The 22282-nt window shown below is 37.7% G+C and overlaps 1 protein-coding gene and 1 pseudogene across 1 annotated transcript in view; one reads left to right on the top strand and one right to left on the bottom strand.

Moving 5' to 3' along the window:
- Positions 1-16726: 16726 nt before the first annotated feature.
- LOC123847569 (translationally-controlled tumor protein-like) lies at positions 16727-17247 on the bottom strand (annotated as a pseudogene).
- Positions 17248-21469: 4222 nt separating this feature from the next.
- Positions 21470-22282, top strand: part of TACR3 (tachykinin receptor 3) — a 78893-nt gene continuing 78080 nt past the window's right edge. Inside the window, exon 1 of the mRNA XM_045879404.1 lies at positions 21470-22005. Within this exon, the coding sequence (XP_045735360.1) occupies positions 21470-22005 (536 nt within the window). The remainder of the gene's footprint in view (positions 22006-22282) is intronic.

The following is a 22282-nucleotide window of genomic DNA, read 5'->3' as shown; positions in this document are numbered from 1 at the left end:
TTAATATTCATCACCAGGCTAACCCAACCCCCTACCCCCCTCCCCTCTAGAACCCTCAGTTTCTTTCTCAGAGTCCATAGTCTCTCATGCTTCATCTCTCCCTCCGATTTCCCCCCCTTCATTTTTCCCTTCCTACTATCTTCTTTTTTTTTTTTTTTAACATATAATGTATTATTTGTTTCAGAGGCACAGGCCTGTAATTCAACAGTCTTACACAACTCATAGTGCTCACCATAGCACATACCCTCCCCAATGTCTATCACCCAGCCACCCTATCCTTCCCACCCCTCACCACTCCAGCAACCCTCAGTTTGTTTCCTGAGATTAAGAATTCCTCATATCAGTGAGGTCATATGATACATGTCTTTCTCTGATTGACTTACTTCGCTCAGCATAATACCCTCCAGTTCCATCCACGTCATTGTGAATGGCAAGATTTCATTCCTTTTGATGGCTGCATAATATTCCACATTGTGTGTGTGTGTGTGTGTGTGTGTGTGTGTGTGTGTATACCACATCTTCTTTATCCATTCATCTGTCGATGGACATCTTGGCTTTTTCCATAGTTTGGCTATTGTGAACATTGCTGCTATAAACATTGGGGTGCATGTACCCCTTCAGATCCCTACATTTGTATCTTTGGGGTAAATAACCAGTAGTGCAATTGCTGGATCGTAGGGTAGCTCTATTTTCAACTTTTTGAGGAAACTCCATACTGCTTTCCAGAATGGCTGCGCCAGCTTGCATTCCCACCAACAGTGTAGGAGGGTTCCCCTTTCTCCACATCCCCGCCAACATCTGTCGTTTCCTGACTTGTTAATTTTAGCCATTCTGACTGGTGTGAGGTGGTATCTCATTGAGGTTTTGATTTGGATTTCCCTGGTGCCGAGTGATGTTGAGCACTTTTTCATGTGTCTGTTGGCCATTTGGATGTCTTCTTTGGAAAAATGTCTGTTCATGTCTTCTGCCCATTTCTTGATTGGATCATTTGTTCTTTGGGTGTTGAGTTTAAGAAGTTCTTTATAGATTTTGGATCCTAGCCCTTTGGTTTTTTATTATTATTACATTTCAATATCCCAAATAGTGTCTGGCTAATAGCAGTCCCCAACAAATTTTGTGAATAAAAAAATGAACATACGACATAAAAATTCTCCTGCAAAACTCGTTTTCTGGCCTATTGTGTAAAAACACCAGAGTTACAAAAGAATGAGTAATTGTGATAAACTATTCCCTTATCAGACCAAATTGATTTTAGTGTTTTTGAAATCAAGTGCTTGTTCCCTTTTTTCCTTGTATCATAAGGGTCTGTGTGTGAAACAGTAATGATGATGGAGCTATCTTTTAGAAAGTATCAGTATTATCTCCCTTTTCTTTTTCCTTTAGCACAGCATAATGAAATAAATATTTAAAATACTCCCTTTTGGGGGAATAAGCAGACTGCTCCTTGGAAATTTTTATTTATTTTTTTAAATGTATATTTTTTTATTTCAAAAGAGAGATGGTGTAGTATTTGTAAAGAATGAGTTTATGTTCCCTAAACTTGACAAAATGAGACTATTCATTTTTCTATTATTCAGAATAAATATGATGGGTATTAAATATTTACATATATAGAAAATCCCAAACATATGTCATTTAACCAGTAGATTCTTCAAGATATATCTCTGGCATGGACTTTTAAAAAATACCACAACCATGCTACCATCACACATAGTAAAATTAACAATTATTTAATTAGATAATATTAATAATATCCAGCCCTTATCCACACAAATTGTCTCAAACATGACTTAATTTCAAGATTCAAACAAGTCCACACATTGCACATGGTTGTTATGCTTCTGAAGTTTCTCTTATTGTCTATTAGTTATTTCATTTCCTTCCCCTCAACCACCTCTTTTATTTATCTGATTGTTGGAGAACTCAAATGACCAAAAGACACAGGAAAAGATGTTCAGCATCACTCATCATCAGGGAAATACACATCAAAACTATAATGAGATATCACCTCGCACCTGTCAGAATGGCTAAAATCAACAACACAAGAAACAAGTGTTGTCAAGGATGTGGAGAAAGGAGAAACCTCTTACACTGTTAGTAGGAATGCAAACTGGTGCAGCCACTCTGGCAAACAGTATGGAGGTTCCTTAAAAAGTTAAAAATAGAACTACTCAAGGATCTAGCAATTGCACTACTAGGTATTTACCCAAGGGATACAAATAAACTGATTCTAGGGGTTTTATGCACCCAATGTTTAGAGCAGCACTATGAACAACAGCCAAAATATGGAAAGAGCCCACATGTCCATTAACTCATGAATGGATAAAAAAGAGGTAGTATACATATACAATGGAATATTACTCAGCCATCAAAAGAATGAAATCTTGCCAGTTGCAGTGACATGGATGGAGTTAGAGTGTATTATGCTAAGCAAAATAAGTCAGTCAGAGAAAGACAAATACCATATGATTTCACCCATGTGGAATTTAAGAAACAAAACAGATGAACATATGGGAAGGGGGGAAAAAAGAGAGTGAGGGAAACAAACCATAGGAGACTCTGTAAGACAGGACAAACTGGGGGTTGATGGAGGGAGGTGGGTAGGGGATAGGTTAAATCATTGTCATGATGAGCAATGGGTGTTGTATGTAAGTGTTGAATCTCTAAATTGCATACCTGAAATTAATATTACACTGTATATTAACTAACTGGAATTTAAATAAAAACTTAAAAAAATAAAAACATACTTAAAAAAGACCCATATTATAGAACTTTAGCACTAAAAAATATTTTTCTTGTCTAGATTGTTATTTTGTCTAACATCAAAATTATGACACTTAACTTTTATATTTTGTATCATTAATTTTGCATGTGCCTTGTTTATTTCATGGCTTTTGCCTTATTAGACGATCTGAATACTTTTACATTTTAATACACTGAGTTAGAGTCATTTATACTTATTGATATGACCAAATATTTGTTCTCAATTCTGTCACATTGTTTTATTTTATTTAAAGCCTACATCACATGGTATACTTTTTTTTATTTTGTCGTATCTCTTATTATGTAGATAAATTTATATTTTTGTTTTAATTATTGGCTTTATACTACTAATAATAATTATATATAATATTCTAGGTCTTCTCCTTTTGGCATACTATTTTATGATTCCTACTATCCACAATAATTAATTAGGCTAATAAAATCGTCCCCTTCTCTCCGTATTCTCCAGTATCTAATTAAAATCATATTATTTTAATTTTTATTGCCTATAAAATACAACTAGTAAACTTATTTTACTTCCATATACTCTCTCTCTCCTCTGCCAATTTTTGATGCTTCTATTATATCTACGATGTCAAAGCATATACATTTATAATTTTCTCATCATCATCCTAAACACTTAGCTTGGTTGCACAGTTGAATATACTTTATGCTTATCACCATACCTAATAATAAAACTTCTTTATGATTGTTCAGATGCCTGAAGTAATTATCTAGAAGATTATTCATAAATAGTTGATGGGAACAATATTAGTCAATTACTCTCATGTTCGTAATTGTCCATGACCTTTATATTTTGGCTGGATATAAAATCCTTGCTTCCTTGAATATCTTCAATAAGTTGCTCCACTGTATTCTATTAGGAAATATTATGTTCTAGAAGTCTTGTACCTATTTGTTTTTTTCCCCTTATAAGTAAATTAGTTTTTTTCCTGGTTTCCAAATGCCTTTTCTTAAAGATATTTCACATTCAGTAATTTTAATAGGTTATATCTTGGTGTTGATCATTCTCAATTGAAAGTCACATATAATATTGAAGTCTCCCAGTACATAGGTTTAAGTATCATTGTATTCCATAAATAGTTTCCTTAATGATAATTATTAGTATTTGTTCTAGTCCATTTCATTGTTTTTCACTTTGGCGATGCTAATCACAGTATGTTGGATCATCTTTGCATGTCTAATTTTCTCTTGAAGAGTTTTTTTTTTTATTTTTTAACTCTTACTTTCATTTTCCTTTAGAGATATTGTTATGAATCATATTTAAAAATCATTTCTTCCCCTGGAATTCATAAATGCAATCCAAGTTCCACACTATAGAATCAGGGACAGAAGGAAAAAAAATATTAGAACTGGGACAGACATTAATGCTATGTGCTTGTACTATCCCTCATTCCCTCTTCTCTATTTTCTGCACAATGTCTTAACAACCTATCCAATCATGAATCCCCTTTATATTCATATACATTAAGTTTTAACACACATTTATTCAATTTTGCAAGCCTTACTTATAACCTCCCAATGTAGTAAGTAGCTGTTTCAATTGCCCATTCAAGTTTCTAATTTTTGAATATTTTGTGGATGGTAAGATGTGATGTTTCTCAGTGCATTGTTCCACTGCACCTGCAATAAAATGAGTTCCTTCATCAAATGCTATATAAGCAGAACGTCCAAACTGAAATGTTTCCAGCTCTAGGCATTTAACAGTGTTAGAAGTATTTTCTTCAGTTGATGGATATGTAAATCTAAATTGATAACAAGTGTCTACACTGGTCAAGGCCCTTTGGTACCTACCCAGCTTTATGAATAATATGTCAATGTAATCTATAAACTATGGGCCTGCCTAGATCTACTCAAAATGCAACCATGGCTTCTTTTAGTCTCTAATGTTCCTGTTGACAAAAAAGCAAATACCGTAAGCTTCTAAGACAGTAGGACACATAGTTTTTCTATGTCAGTCAGTGTATTTCTTGGTAAACCCCCCCATGCCAACTCATCTCATGTGTCCAAGAGACCACTTTCCAGAACCATCAAGAGTATCTACTGGTTGGTTCCAGCCCCCTTCTGAATTTGAATGGCATTCTCTTGGTGGGTATCAATATGACCCACTTTCATTTCCCCCTCCTAAATCCACAACATTTTCCATAACATAGCACCCACTGAGATTCCTTTTGTCTTCAAATTATCTATGTTTCATTTTCTAGATATATTGCTGGTTCATTAGCTATTGCCCTATAAATGTTAAAAATCTATATCATATTATCAGTCAGTGCAAATGCTTTCCAGATTGTTAACCTTCCACTCTTGAGACATCTGCAAACTATGTTGCATTTTTAGCACCTTCAGATAACTGATCATTGGAAGGGGCCCATTTAGCCAGAATGTTAGGTAATTCCTCAGGAAGATCTAATGTGGAACCCAAAAAATTGCTGCTGTGTGTTCATTTATGTATCTGGTACCCTCAGTGGTTTCTTCTGTTGTATTTTCTTGAATATTTCCAAGAACCAAGAATATTTCCACCTACACTTGCTGAGGAACGTCTCTGTGCAATTCCCATCCTGCTGGGATGATGATCTGATAGAACACAGATCAAAATAGGTATTTCAGGTCTCAAAATAACTACATGCCATTCAACAATAGAAGCTTAAATTAAAACCCAAGAAGTATTTAACAATTGCTAACTGAGTATGGCAGAACACTGAGCACCAGTGTCCACCAATGCTAATAAAGTTTCTTCTTACCCCAAGCCATTTTACTTATACAAAAGCAAACGACTTCTCAACTCCTGGTGACTTAATTGCTCTACCTCTAAGGTATTTGAATTAAGTGATCTCTACAGTCCCTCTAACATAAGAGACCTTTGAATACTTAATTTTTCTCTCCTTTTCTTTCTTCTAAGCCCAGGGAGAACAGTTGGGTCTATAAACTTTTGTCTGAAGAGTCAGTTCTATAAATAAACTGCATTTTTCATAAGTTTGCTCTCTAAGATTTCAGAAACACAGTCTTAATTACAGCTCAGTAGGTAATACTTTTTATCATCAACAAATTGTAGCAACCAAAAAAGTACAGTCGTAATCACTGCAAAGGCTAAGATCAGAGTTTCCCCATTTTAAGAATGATTCATTCAGCCATTTTTCCTACCAAAATTATTACACCTGATTTCCCCTAATGCAATAAACCAAGAAAAAGTCAATAAATCTATTAGTTTAGTATTTCTAGAGAAATAATTTTAAATCTTTGGATAAAAGATTAATACCAGCTGAATAGAATGCAAGACATCAGGATTGGATTAAGGGTCTACCACAGAGTGGAAATTATAAGCATAATTTCCTAAGGTTAAAAAAATCCTTGCAGTAACCTTACTTTTCACACTACCACTAGGACTCAGAAAGGTGGCACAAACAAGAGAAAAAAATGTAGATTTCTTGTCGCGCCAGCATCTTTGTGTCCTCCTACTCTAAGCCAATGGGGGGAAATCCTCCAGAGACCAAAAGCAATGCATCTTCTCTGTGGCTGGAGAAAGCAGTGGCAGTGGGAGAAGAGACAGGAAAGGGAAGTATAGCATTAAAATCTTTTATAACAGATTTTCACCAATTAAAAATCAGTGAACACAGGGCATGCATGCATACACGTGATCATTACTGTATAATTTATACCTTTGTTCTACTATACTAATATATAGGTAAATTTTAAAATAAATACCAATAGCATAAAACAGTTAAAGGATAAGATAAAGAATAAAAATCATAAAAGTTCTAATATATCCCCCCACATCTTAATGTATCTTCTCTAGCACTACATGCAGTATATGCACCTCACTTGGACACCAATGGTATAAGGAAGAGATGCAAGGGTTAGAATCATTTATATTCATTTAGATGAAATAATGCCTCCATTTAATTGTTTTATAAATGTTATTTCTAGAGAATTTTAAACGTTACTTTCTGTCTTTTCAGATTTTCACACTACTTTATTTTATATAAACAACATATTTTCAAAATCCTATAAAAATTTTGAAAATAAAGATTAAGCTACCTTGGAAATTTTGCTTTGCCATAGAAAACAATAAAAATAATAAGATTGTGAGGGTTGTTTCTGAAATATATTGTGGGTTCGTTTCCACACCACCACAAGAAAGTGAGTATCACAATAAGGGGAGACAAATACATTTTTTGGTTTCCTTGTGTATATAAAAGTTATGTTTACACTACACCGTAGCCTATTAAGTAAGTGTGCAATAGTATTATTTCAAAAAAAAGTGTACACACTTTAAAAATATTTTATTGCTAAAAAGTGCAACAACAATGAGTTGTAATCTTTTGCTGGTGGAATGTCTTGCTTCAGTGTTGATAGCTGCTGACTGATAGGGTGGTGGCTACTGAAGGTTAGGATGGCTATGGCAATTTCCTAAAATAAGACAACAAAAAGTTTGCTGCATCAACTGACTTATTGTCACAAAAAAAAATTCCCTGTAGCATGCGATGCTGTTTGATAGCATTTCACCTACAGTAGAATTTCTTTCAAAATTGGAGCCAGTATTCTCAAACTCTGCCACTGCTTTATCCACTAAGGTTATATAATATTCTAAACTCTTTGTTGTCATTTCAACAATTTTCACAGTATCACAGAAGCAGATTCCATCTCAAGAAACTACTTTCTTTGCTCATTCATAAGAAGCAACTCATCTGTTAAAGTGTCATCATAAAATCGCAGTAATTCAGTAACATCTTCAGGCTCTACTTCTAATTCTGGCTCTCTTGCTATTTTCATCACATAGTTACTTCCTCCACTGAAGTCTTGAACCCTTCAAAGTCATCCATGAGAAATGGGATTAAATTCTTCCAAACTCCAGTTCATGTTGATATTTTGACTTCTTCCCATGAATCACGAACTTTGTTAATGATATGTAGAATGGTGAATCCTTCCTAGAAGGTTTTGAATTTACTTTGCCAAAATCCATCGGAGGGATCATTATCTATGGCAGCTTGATTCATGGATCAAGAAATCATTTCAACACTCAAGTCTTATTGAAAAAATACATTTTATAGCAGCATTATCAACAATAACCAAACTATGGAGAGAGCCCAAATGTCCATCAACTAATGAGTGGATAAAGAAGATGTGGTATATGCATACAATGGACTACTACCAGCCGTCAAAAGAATGAAATCTTGCCATTTGCAAGGAGATGGATGGAGCTAGAGGGTATTAGGCTAAGCAAAATAAGTCAGTCAAAGACAAATACCATATGATTTCACTCATGTGGAATTTAAGAAACAAAACAGATGAACATCTGGGAAGGAGAAAAAAAGACAGAGGAAAACAAACCATAAGAGACTCTTTAAGACAGAGGACAAACGGAGGGTAGATCGAGGGAGGTGGGTGGGTGATGGGTATTAAGGAGTGCACTTGTTGTGATGAGCACTGGGTGTTAAATGTAAGTGATGAATCACTAAATTTTACTCCTTACACTATATGTTAACTAACTAGAATTTAAATAAAAATTTGGGGGGAAAAAAAGAAATTGCAATGATCTGAACTTGACTTTGCAAACACAAAATCTTTAGAAGTTTCTCCAAATTTTTTCCACAAGTGGATTGATTCTGATTTATTCTGCACTGTTTCTCTTGCAAGAAACCTCTGGAGAGGTCTGTCTACCTGTCAGGTAGAGCATTTTGATTCATGAATGAATTCTCTTTCTAGAGCAAGGATAACATTAACAAATAGAAGAAAAACCTTATAGTGAAGAGAAACTTGAATTTCAATTTAAATAAAATTGTAAGAACAGGCAAAAAAAAAAAACTATCAAGTAAAATGTCCTCATAGGTCCTTTGTTTCTATGAGAAATTGATAAGAACTAATTTCCATTCAAAATATCTAACCAGTATGGTAATATAAATTAAATATAACCTGAAATATAAATAATTATAAAATATGCTCCCCTTTGCTTTCCCTTTATTTTGTTGACTTTTAAGGAATGCTGATGTATTTTTTTTTTCATTTCAGCCTGCGTATTACACTCTTTGTGATGATTTAACATAAAAAAAACACATTAGCTGTCAACGTCTAGTGCGTTGGGGTCCCTGGGTAAGGGTCTACGAAATCACCAGGACACAGGGGATGCAGAGCAAAGGCAGCACTTGCAACTGCATACTGCTGTTTATTACTCACATAGCTATATACTCGCAGTGATCAGATAAACATAACAATGTATACTTAAAGTATCAAGCCAACATCCCTGAAGTGAAATATACACGAAATTCAATAAGAACAAAATACATCCTGTTTATGCTTGCAGAATAAAGAATTCTCTTAGCCATCCTTCCTTTGGAGACAACATGTTCTTTGTCTTTAGAAAGAACACTTCTGTTTAGAAAGATACACTTTAAGCTAGGCAAGAGCCACTTCCTGCTGATCCAGGCATTTAGGACTTGCAACATGAGATAAGGGGAAGAGAACATTTTCTCCTCCTGGCCCAGGCCTGCCTGGCCGTCCTTAACCTCAGTGCAGTCCTCAAATGACCCGGGCCTGCAAGGGGCTTACAAGCCTACATCATCTCAATTAGCCTCTTCCAATTACTTTCCAATTAAACTGAGACCAAAGAGTGGTTGATTAAGGCTGTGGGGGTTGCTTTTGAAACATCTGGATTTGAATGCTGGCCCTGTCAGTTAAGTTTCAAATTACTTCTCTGTTAGTTTCCTCACTCATAAAATAGAGATGTTAACAATTATGGCACTACATTTCTATATACATTTTTGGACTATATACATGTCTATAGTTGACCCTTGAACAATGCCTGGCTTAGGGGCACTGATCCCCTACACAATCAAAAATCCAAACTTTTGACTCCCCCAAAACTTAACTTAATAACCTATTGTCTACCAGAAGCCTTACCAATAACAAAAGCAGTCAATTAACACATATTTTGTATGTTACATATATTATGTACTGTATTTCTACAATAAAGTCAGCAAGAGAAAAGAAAATGTTAAGAAAATAATAAGGAAGAGAAAACATATTTACAGTACTGTACTGTATTTATCCAAAACCATCTGCATATAAGTAGACCCATGCAGTTCAAACCCTTGTTGTTCAAGGGTCAACTGTACAATAATGTCTTATAGATGTACCTGAAAGACTTCTATTCAGGGAAAATAAATAGTTACATTTTTTAAAAAATCAGGGTATATGGGGAAAAAAGGATCAGGAACATTTCTCAAAATTTATACAATTTAGTTACAAGAGCACTATCAAAACATGCAATCAGTTCTGGGGGAAAGACTTTGGACTATTGAAACAAGCTGGTCAATATGACTGGAGGCAGCCTCAGCAGATATTAAAAATGCACCAACAGGGGGCACATGAGTGGCCAGTCAGCTAAGTGTATGACTCTTAATTTCAGCTCAGGTCATGATCACAGGGTTGTGAGACTGAGCCCCACATCGGACTCTGCTCTAGGTGTGGAGCCTGCTTGGGATTCTCTCTCTCCCTCTCCCTCTGTGCCTGAACCCTCTCTCAAAAAAAAAAAAAAAAATGAACCAACTTCCTAATAATAGAGTTATCTATCATTCCCCCAATTGTCAATCCCATGCAAACTAGCATCTACAGGTACTTCAGTATGGAGTGTTATATTTTTAATTGTTGGGACACCAAGGAACTCCAAGTGTTCCCAGGAAAGAGGATAAAACTTCCTAAGAAGAAAAAAGGAAAATATGTGTGTTTCAACCAATTAGGAAGTATATCAATACTATAAAAGTTAAGACAGCCATTTCTGAACACACCTGTTGACTCCCAACTGTGTAGGCAGCCATGGAATTAGCGGGGTTGCTAATAACTTGTTTGTACAGGTTGTGTGAGGGAAGTACCTATGCAACATTATTAATATCATTTCAAATTAATTACAGGAGAATTTTCATATCGATCACCAAATCTACTTTATGTGAATGAAGATTACATACTGAGATCCTACCTGTATGTTTAAAAACTATTGTCAATAGCTTCATCTTTCTTTATCATTAATATCTTAAATGTATATAATACATTAATGCAATAATGCAATATATAAAATTTGTGCATAAATACATATATATTGATGCTTTCTTTTCAGCTCTTGATCAACAGATGAATACTACACTAGTCAGTATATAATAGTACAAAGATTAGAAGGTAATTTGTACCTCAGAGTGTTAGCTATATTTGATTTTTTAATCTAAACCAGATTTAGATTAAACCATATAAAATGCTGGTTTGATTATAGATTATGTTCTTAGAAATCTTCTTAGAACTCTAAGAACATTTTGGAATAAATGTGTATCCAGAAAATTTTGTGCACTATTTTTTTTAAAGATTTTATTTATTTATTTGACAGAGAGAAACACAGCGAGAGAGGGAACACAAGCAGGGGGAGTGGGAGAGGGAGAAGCAGGCTTCCCGTGGAGCAGGGAGCCGGATGCGGGGCTTGATCCCAGGACCCTGGGATCATGACCTGAGCCGAAGGCAGACCGCTTGATGACTGAGCCACCCAGGCGCCCCAATTTTGTGCACTATTATGAACAAATTTTACCTATTTTCTTTTTAATATATTTCCATTCTTGTGGAGTTTATGCAGTGATCATATTTGAAATGAAAAATTATACTAAGCAAAATGAAGCATACATAAATAAAGATATCAGCTTTTCCTGTACACACTAATTTCTGATTCCTCCTTTAAATGATAGTAAATGAATGTGTAGCACAGAAATTATATACCAATCATGGAATCCTATAATTTTACTGATTAACTTTGATTTAATTAACAGATAGGAGTTCGCCAAGGAGCTCTTAATTTGAGAGCTAGAAAATGCTGAATTATCCAACTACCCCTACTCACACACACATTTAGCAGTTTTTAATTTAGAGTAATAGATACTTTAATGAGTTTTGAAAGATTAATTCTTCTCTTAATTATGTCACCTGTATCTTTTGAATCAACATGGGAATGCCAGTGTTTGTAGATAACCAACAGCTATCTGACCTACTACCCCATATTTATTTGAGTAGAACACTTTCTCCTCTTAGACAAAAAATAAATAAACAAATCTTGATGTTATTAGAATTCTTTTAATGAATTTGTATGAATATGTTTTTGTTTTTTTGGAAATTGTATCCAAATTACTTGAGGGTATAAATGCAGGTGGCAAAATTATCATCACTCTATAATTCTATGGAATTATATTATACATGCCTTTCATATTCTAAAATTCCAATAAACATACTTAGGAAATAAAGAAGGAAAGAGGTAGGGAGAAAACAAGGAAGGAGAGAAATAATTTACATTTTCAGGAAATGCTCTCCCCATTTTCTTGATTTTTTTTTAAATTTTATTTATTTATTTGACAGAGAGAGAGAGACAGTGAGAGAGGGAACACAAGCAGGGGGAGTGGGAGAGGGAGAGGCAGGCTTCCCGCGGAGCAGGGAGCCCGATGCGGGGCTCGATCCCAGGACCCTGGGATCATGACCCGAGCCGAAGGCAGACGCTTAATGACTGAGCCACCCAGGTGCCCCCATTTTCTTGATTTAGCATAGTCCCAGTGAGAAGAGGAGATGGGAGAAATGAATCTTCAACTCAGTCATTCTCACCTCTCATTGTGTAAAAGTTCTGCATGAATAAATATGATTCTAGTGTTTAAAATGTGCATTTTGTACCATCTGGACTCCAAATACAATCTAATGCTTTATTTTTCACTAAACTGAAGAAGCAGCAATAGATTCCAGTTTGAAGACTAGCTATTTTGTTCCTTAGGAATATGGTGTATGCATATATCATACTTTATAGGTGATATGGAGGATTCTCAAGGGCCACTTTGATAATGTGATTTTCTCTTACATACAAACTGTAGTAGCTACTCCTCATGTAATCTGTGACTATGTTGTGCACACATATGTTTAGAAATACTGGTAGTGAGGATACTGATCACCTCAAAGTCATCACTGTGGCTCAGACCCAACTCTGGTCCATGGCTCCAGTCTTAACTGATAGCTACTCCAGTCCACTTTTGTTGGCTGGGTTTTAGTTACAAAAAGATTATCTCTTTGTTTGGTTGCTTGCTTGTTGTTTGGTTTGTCGGAGTATTGTTTGTGTTCTACAAAACACTCAGCAGTGTTGTATCTGAGTCCCTGCATGTTTGAAAATGTCTTTCTGTTATCTGTATATTTGAAAAAGGGCTTACTTAATGGTATAAATTTCTTGGAACACATTTTTCTTTCCCGAAGGATTTTTAAGAATTCCTTAACACTCTTCCAGCAGGTAATATGTAAAATTTCAAGACCAAATTGATTTATTAAACTTACAGGTGATTTGACTATCTTTGCCTGTTGCATATAACATTATCTCCTTATCTATGAGTCCAGGGGTCTTGTAACTTCACTTGAATATGTCTTGACTTGATTTTTTTGTATAAAGGTTGATTGGGACATGATGAATACTTCTGAATTCTTAGTTCTTTGGTCTTTTTAGGAACTGTTTCCTGTTTTAGGTAAAATTTACATAACACAAATTCCACCATTTTAATCATTTTAAAGTGTACAATTCAATAGCTTTTAGTACATTCACAGTGTTGTGCAACCAACCCTTCTATCTAATTTTAGAATATTTAAAACATGCTCTTCAAATGATAGGATAAAAGTCCATCTTTGAAGATACTAGGATACAGTTTTTGGACATGCCAAAATTATTTTATGTTTATGCCTTTTACATCTTTGATCTCATAAATATAACTCCAAAATACATCCTTGTACATAAATTTTTGTCTGAATTTCTGATTACTCCTTAGATCAAATCACTAGGATTGAAATTATTGGACTTGAAGAGTGAGATTATTATCAAGATTCTTGATATATATACTTAATATCATATCATTTTTCCACTGCCATAGTAATTCATACACTGCATTGAGGGCTATTAACAACACTTAGTATTGAAGGGGGAGGGATTCATGGTTATCTTTACTCATAGTCTCTCTATTCATTGCTTCCTACCCAGCACTTGATTTACAAAATCTATATACAACAGATGAGCTGTCAGTTTCCAATTTAAAACCTTCCTTAAATATGACCCTCACTATTGTGTCCCTCTACTTCCCTCCACCAAATAAATTTAGTTCTTAATTCCCAGTACCTGTGAATATGACCTTATTTGGAAATAGAGTCTTTGCTATGTAATCAAGTTAAGATGAGGTATACTAGTTTAGGGTTGACCCTAATGCAATGACTGATCTCATTATAAGAAGAGGTTAATTTGAACCCAGAGAAGGTAATGTAAAGACACACAGGAAGAACGTCGTATGATGACAGGGACAGAATTAGAGTAATGCATCTAGAAGCCCAGGAACACCAAAGATTGCCAGCAACCAACAGAAACTAGGAAGGAGGCATGGAATAGATTCTCCCTCAGAATCTCCAGAAAGAACCAACCTTGCCCACATCCTGACTTTAGGCGTCTAGCCCCCTAAACTGTGAAAGAATAAATTTCTGTTGTTTTAAGCCACTCAGTTTGTGGTAATTTGTTATGACAACCCTAGGAAACCGATATAAATGTCAAATGCTAATGCTACAGAGAGGTCAAGGAAGTTAAGGACAGAAAATGACAGTTTAATTTAATACGCAGTCAATTGATAGGACAATGCATTGACAGAAGAGTATTAAATATTTAATACTTAAGAATATTATTGTGAGTGAGGAAGTGAAAATAATGAGTTTAGATATTTTGTTAAAGAAGCTCATGTGGGAATAGAAGGAGAGAGAGAAAAGTGGTAACTAAAAGGGAATGTGGTCAGAAAAGAGTTATTTTAATGTAGATTCTTAGATGTGTTTCAATCCTAAAGACAAAAAAAGAGATGCTGAAGAGAGAGAGAAAAGAGGAGTTGTTGAAAGAACAGGTAGCACAGATAAAAGAATGTTTTAGGAGAAGATCAACCACTTTCATCAAGATGATAACAAATAATGAAAAGATGGATGAAATGCACAGAAATGTGAAATTCATGGCCGATGTTCTTTTTTTTAAGATTTTATTTATTTATTTATAGAGCTGGGAGAAGGGCAGAAGGAGAAGGGGAGAGAGCAGCACCTCAAGCAGACTCCATGCTGAGCCCCAGTGCAGGGCTCCATCTCATGACCCTGAGATCATGACCTGAACCAAAATCAAGAGTTCGTCACTTAACCAACTGAGCCACCCAGGTGCTCCAATTTGGCTGATGTTCTGAATTTTTTTCAGATAAATTGGAAATAACTTCTGAGCAGAAGAAGGATGATGGAGAAAGAAGAAAGTTGAAGGAAATTTGGCATTTGGGGAAATGGAAACTGATAGATCCACATGAAAAGGGTGTCTGGCAGAAAACAAGTATTTTCAAGGCACTTGTCTACACAATTGAGTGGAGTTGTATCAATTGCGGATTATTGATTGGTTGCCAGCAATACTTAGTAGCCTGATTTTGTGGAAATGACCCAATGTAATTGCAAAGCAGTATGATGAAATAACAAAGGAAAAAAGTGCAAAGCAAGAGTCAAAGTGTGGACTATCAGATCTGAAATTCATAAGAAAGAAAAATAAATCTCAACACAGTGGAAACACTAACCATATCGAAACAAACTGTCAAAGAGAAGTTTGTTGTCAGAGGAATCTGGAATTTTGACAAACTTTTTCTGAAAATAACTCCTCCACTAGCCAGCACCAACACCTGAAATTCTACCCTATTATTTTTAAGAGGACTGTTAAAATAAAAATACAAGTGTGAAATATGCCATATGGTTTCATTGAGTTGTAAGGGAGAAAAAAAAGAGGAGGAGAAGGGGGTGCAGAGCATGTCATCAGTATCCATTCTATTATTATAAATTGTTAGCAAATTACTGGGGCTCATTACCAATATGTATTCTAAGCAAAAATATGGAGAACAAATAAAACTTGAAAGAAGTGTAATCTATTATAGATAATAAAATAGATAAACTTTTCTTGGTCATTAGGAATAAATAACAAACATTCATATAAAAATCATAATTTGGGGGCCCCTGGGTGGTTCAGTCTGTTAAGTGTCTACCTTCAGCTCAGGTCATGATCCCGGGGTCCTGGATCGAGCCCCACATCACGTTCCCTGCTCAGTGGGGAGTCTGCTTCTCCCTCTCCCTCTGTCCCTCCCCCTATGCTCATGCTCTGTGTCCCACTTTCTCTCTCTCTCAAGTAGATGAATAAAGTCTTTTAAAAAAATCATAATTTGTATTAATATTTATGCAGTCAAACCAAGATTTAATCACTATTATGTAAAACCTATTAACATCTCCTATGATACCATGCTTGGCTTATTTCCTAGCAGCCTCATGCTTTTGCATAGGTTTTAAATGTGCTCAAACACGTTCCCCAGGGTTTTTTTCCTTACTATATTAGTCTCTTTTTATTCTTTTGGTAATGTCATTGAGTTAACTACTACTTTTGTACGTGACGAAATGTATTAGGAGTCACTTCAAATGTTGGCACCACTATGAGCATGGTCTTTCCCTTTACTTGAACTCAGAATTAAGAGTTTTCATTCTTGTTTTTTTTCTATTCCAGTCCCAGAAGAAGTTTTCACTGTAGAAGTTATCTTTAGACAGTCTTACGCTTTCCAGCAGCAGTCCACAACCAGGCCCTAACTTCTCCAGGACACTACACAGGATCGACTTAATTATGTATTAAGCTAAGAGACATTCTCTCAAATGAGTTTAAATGCATTTTATCTTTAGCTAACCTACATGATATGTAAAAAAAAAATACGCCTTAAAAACAATGCTTCCGCTCCAAATAAATCAAGGTCAAAATAAATGAAGAGCTCAAGATGACATCAGGCCCATTTGTTTAAGTCCTGGTGTTGTGTGGATGAAGAGCAGCAGCTAGTTATGACAATAGGTGATGCATCCAAAGTAATGGCCAAATTCCTTAACATTTTTCCATTTCTAAACCGTTCTTAAAGAAACTCATATATAGGGTCACACCATTCTCACAGTAGTCCAGCAGAGCAGCCATGCCATCTGGATTTGTGTTTTCCCTAAAAAGAACTGGTAATTTTTGAAGTTAGCTAGGATTTCATAGCTTCATTTGTTCTTCAGCTCCTATCATAAAAGATTTTACTCTTTCTGGCCTCTGTTCTTTCAGTTTGCCTTTGATTGATTTCATGTAATCTTTGATGTACTTCTTGTAGGCTTCTTTTGTGAAGCTGGTTTCCTGAAAGTGATGGTCCATGACAATAGCAACATCAGTGATTACCGTGCTTCCAGTACCTTTGCCCTCAGGGACTTCAGTGGAAGCATTTCCATCATTAGTGAATCATCAATGTTACCCTCTGTCCTCCTGACCACCTTCCCCTCCACCTCCAGGCACAACCCATCTATGATCTCCCAAATCTTATAGATGTCGGAGAACATCTTATCATGGCTGAGGACGTCCTGGTAGATGATCATGAGGGCAGCTGGAGAGAGACCACTGCGGAGCTAATTTAGCCGGAGCCTAGAGCTCTGAGCTAGTGGTACAGCCTGAGCAGCACTGGCGGGCAGGAGGGAGTGGGCAGAAAAGCCACACTCCCAAGTTTTAAATGTAAGAGGATAGGATCCTTCTCCAAGAGTCACCTTCTGGTATGTTACCATTTCCTCTGCCTGTCCTCCTTCCCTCGGGAGTCCAAGACTAAGACTGTGGAATTCTTATAGTAATAGAAAGAGGAATTAGGAAACCAGCAGAGTGGACTCAGATAAGGGCAGGATTCAGATTCTGGAGCTATAATGAGTAGAGTATTCACCAAATTCTCTTAGGAAGAAGTCTAAGGAAGCTTCTTTCTTAGCCATTATCTTCTAAACCTTCCCATTTTTCAAGGCATAATCTTCTGACAAGTCTATTTTTTGGCAATTCATTTCATCCTTACAAATAAATTTTTGTTAATTGAAGTAGAGTCAAACGTAATGTTGCATTAATTTCACATGTACAACATAGTGATTCCACAACTCTATATGTTATGCTATGCTCGCCACAAGTGTGGCTACCATCTGTCACCCTACTTCACTATTACAATACCACTGACTATATTCCCTATGCTCTACCTTTCATCCCTGTGACTTACTTATTCCATAACTGGAAGCCTGTATCTACCACTCTCCTTCACCCATTTTGCCCATCCTCCCTTTTCCCGCTGGCAACCATCAGCTTGCTCCCTATATTTATGGGTCTGTTTCTGCTTTTTGTTGTTGTTGTTGGTTTCTTTTGTTTTTTAGATTCCACATATAAGTAAAATCATATGGTGTTTGTCTTTCTCCGACTCATTTCACTTATTATAATATGCTCTAGGTCCAACCATGTTGTCACAAATGGCAAGAGCTCATTTTTTATGGCTGAATAACATTCCATTGTGTGTATATATATACACACACACACTACACCTTCTTTATCCATTCTTCTATCAGTGGACACTTAGGTTGCTTCCATATCTTGACTATTGTAAATAAAACTGCAATAAACAGAGAGGTGCATATATCTTTTCCTTACAAAGAAATTATGTGAAGTTGACAGAATCCAGAATCCAGTGAACACAACATCCTCCTGTTCAGTTGAACACTCCCATTTTTCTCTTTACTTTCCTATTCCACCATCCATAACACTTGCTCTAATATCAAAAATATTTCTAGACTGCAGGCTCAGTGAGGACAGGATTCATATCTGGCTTATATCTGTAGTTTCACTGCTCCATCCTAGTACCTGGCGGAGCTCCTGAAAGGAAGTATACTCAGTACTGATGGGAGGAATGACTGAAGCAATGAATAAACAATAAATCCTCTACTGGGATACACAGACATTCTCTCTGTGGAAGGCAAATCTAAAAGGAAAGCCATGACCTGGATCCCTCTCTTCCTCTGAAAAGAAAGAACTAACTCATTAAATCCTTTTCACTGGTGGCCTGGGTGGCTTAGTGGGTTGAGCATCTGCCTTCGGCTCCGGTCATGATCCCAGAGTCCTGAGATAGAGTCCAGCATCCAGCTCCCTGCTCAGCGAGGAGTCTGCTTCTCCCTCTGCCCAACCCCCAACCTGCTCTCTCTCTTAAAAAAATAAAAATAAAAAATCATTTTTTAAATATACCCCTTTCATTGTAAATACTTCTAATTCTATCATTATCACTTTTTTTTTTCATATCATTTCCATTCAGGGAAAAATCCAATGAAGGCAGAATTACAGACCTGATACTCTATGGATAAGTAAAGCACAGAGTAAACTGAATGGATTTCTACACAACTAGGTAATTTTACAACGTTAAATATTTGATCAAAATATGCATAATTACCAAGCGACCACATGACTTATTTGATGACTGATGAATGTCATACAATTTTTTTTTTAATTCTTCCTTGATTTCCTTATGGAAGAAAGAGATTTTCATTTGCAACTCAAGTAATTTCTAAGTGGTGAATTGGCAGAAAGAAATAATCTGCCTTTCAAAAGAAAATGGTTTAGTTTAGAATTAGTAAAAAGGACATGTGGAATCTCATTAAATTCATTTATGATTTGTCACATATTTTCACAGGCCTTTCTGAGAAGAAATAGTAAATAATAACTTTTGATAATTATTATTTTCAGCATGCATTTATTTTGAAGCAGGGTTGTATCAATATATTTATTATCAGGTTGCCTCAAAGTTATTTCTATACACTACCTTGTGTGTCATAAAAACTACAAGAAAGAAAACATTATTCATTACCAGACATCCAGGTCTACTTGTATAATAATCACTGCAGAGTTTTGGAGAAGTATGTTCTACACCAGGAAACTAAAGAATACAGAATGTTCACAAATCACATGCTACCTTTTCTTGAAGCTAAAGAACTTTCTGTGCCAGTCTATTTTACCTGAAAATGTTTAGATGAAAAAAACAATGATAACAAGAAGAAAGGATGCTAACATGTATTGAGGTCTCCCTCTTGCCCCCTGTTGTTGAAAGTCTGTTGAAACTACTTGCCGCCTAATTATTCTGTAAATTAGATTTTTTTAATATTCACTTTCAAATGAGGAAACTTGTGTTCAAAGAAGTCAATGTTTTGGGGAGGTTGCTAAAATATGTTTAACTCCAAATCCCATTATTCCTGCCCCCAAGAAACTAATAAAGAGTTTCCTCTCTGGAACATACTGATAAATTGCCCGTAACATCCATCTCCAGCTTGCACTCCACAAACGCTGCTGCTCACCTGCTCCCAGCCAAGCTCAGAAGTCAGACCCTCCGGGTCTGCACAGGAAACAGGTTACTGTCACTCACCCTTATCAGAGTGTCCTCATGGTCAGCCTGAAAACTAAGGCGCCAAATGTCCAAAGCCATATACCAAATGAATGTGTTTAGATTGCTTACAAGATATGTTCACACCAGAGAAATGAAGAGATTCAAGTCTTGTCATCGTATTTCAAAAAAAAATCTGCATCTCGGGTTTCTGATTTACCCTCAGTGTGTTATGGCATTCCAACGTGAGCAGAATCCTCCAGGAGAAACCAGAGTCTCTGCCCGGGAGGAAGGCGGAGGAGACTGATTTCTGGTGACAGAGATTAGAAGAGGACAAATGGGTAGACTTCCGAAGTGTGTGAGGAAAAGGGATCTGAGAAGTGAGAACACACACACAAGCAGAAAGTGGAGCGAAATTCCAAAAGCCAGCGACACCTACCAAAGTACGCGTCTAGCTGTACCCGCAGCCTGCAGCAGGTTACACACACACATACACACACACATACACACACACACACGCTCTTGACGACAAATCTGGGATCGTGCCTCTGCTTTAGGGGTGAATGGTTTAATTGGTTTAGAAAAGAACAGCCCATAAGAAATGTCTGAGAGCAGGGACCTCAGCAAAATATCTTGAAGTTAAAAAAGGAAAAATCAATCACGTACAGATTTTATTTTATTTTATTTTTTAAGATTTTATTTATTCATTTGAGACGGATACGGAGAGAGAGAGCATGAAAAGGGGAGAGGCAGAAGCAGCCTCCCAGCCAAGCCAGGAGCCAGACGTGGGGCTCGATCCCAGGACCCTGGGATCATGACCTGAGCCAAAGACAGACGCCCAACCATCTGAGCCACCCAGGCACCCCTCATGTACAGATTTTAATTGCAACTGAGGAAGTGCAGCCCTTCCTGAGCGTCTCAACCCGCCACGCTCTCGCTGCGTGGCTACAAGTAGCGAATGAATGAAATGCGAAGGGCGCGACGGAGGAAAGGAGCGCAATCGTAGCCCGCGAAGGGGTTCGTCAGCTCCGCGGCCCCCACAACGTCACCAAAGCAGGGGACTGTACGAGACTATAAAGCCAGCTGCAGCGCCTGAACCTCAGTGCTCCAGCCAGGGCCCGGGAACCCGAGCAGAGGCAATCCCGGAGTTCTCTGCTGGTGACAGCTCCTAACGTCTCCCTTCCCTCCCATCTCATTCTTCCTGCCTGCTCGAGTCGGAAACTCCTCCGAGAAAGCGACTCCCCTGCTACCCATCACCTGCTGGCTCCAAGCATCTCATAACCAGCAAGGGCTGCGGTAGCTTCTCCACCTTGCTTCCAGGCAGGGCTGAGGTCCGCCCAGCAGCAAAGGGACCGGGAAGCGGAGAAGAACTTCGAGGGAGTCGGCTCCGGCTGGCGGCGGGGAGTGGGGAGATCCGGGGCTGCAGCCCCGTGGCGATGGGCACTCTCCCCGCAGCCGCGAACTGGACGGACGGCGCGGGCACCGCGGGCGCGGACGCCGGGAACCTGAGTGCGGCGCTCGCGGCAGGGGCGGCTGAGGCTGAGTGGCTGCATCTGCTGGTCCAAGCCGGCAACCTCTCGGCCTCCTCCTCCGCGCCGGGACTGCCTGCGGCCTCCCCGGCGCCTACGCAGCCCCGGGCCAACCTCACCAACCAGTTCGTGCAGCCGTCCTGGCGCATCGCCCTCTGGTCCCTAGCATACGGCGTGGTGGTGGCCGTGGCGGTCTTCGGGAATCTCATCGTCATCTGGATCATCCTGGCCCACAAGCGCATGAGGACCGTCACCAACTACTTCCTCGTGAACCTGGCTTTCTCCGACGCCTCCATGGCTGCCTTCAACACCTTAATCAACTTCATCTATGCGCTTCACAGCGAGTGGTACTTCGGCGCCAACTACTGTCGCTTCCAGAACTTCTTCCCTATCACGGCCGTGTTCGCCAGCATCTACTCTATGACGGCCATTGCGGTGGACAGGTGAGGAGAGAATAGGGAGGAATGGGGGGAAAGGGAGAGAGAAGAGCTGGGCAGTGGGATAAGGTTACCAAGGACATGGTGACAAGACGGATTTGATGAAAGGAAAGGGCCTGGGAAAGAGTTCTTGGAGAAAGGAGGTCACTAACACATGGGTAGTGCTCCAACTGGCTGAACCAGTTTCTGCTTCTAGGGCCTCCCTCACTCTCCCCAACCCCTGATCCCACTAAGGGCATCTAGAGGGACTGAGAAGACCAATGAGGGAGATGGGGAAAATCTG

Source organism: Mirounga angustirostris, unplaced genomic scaffold, assembly GCF_029215605.1.
Source record: "Mirounga angustirostris isolate CCGP_5_RB_7025 unplaced genomic scaffold, mMirAng1.0.hap1 SCAF_2, whole genome shotgun sequence".
In the NCBI taxonomy this organism is placed as follows: domain Eukaryota; kingdom Metazoa; phylum Chordata; class Mammalia; order Carnivora; family Phocidae; genus Mirounga; species Mirounga angustirostris.
Note: the sequence above shows the minus strand (reverse complement) of the source record. Positions and strands in the feature narration are given on the sequence as shown.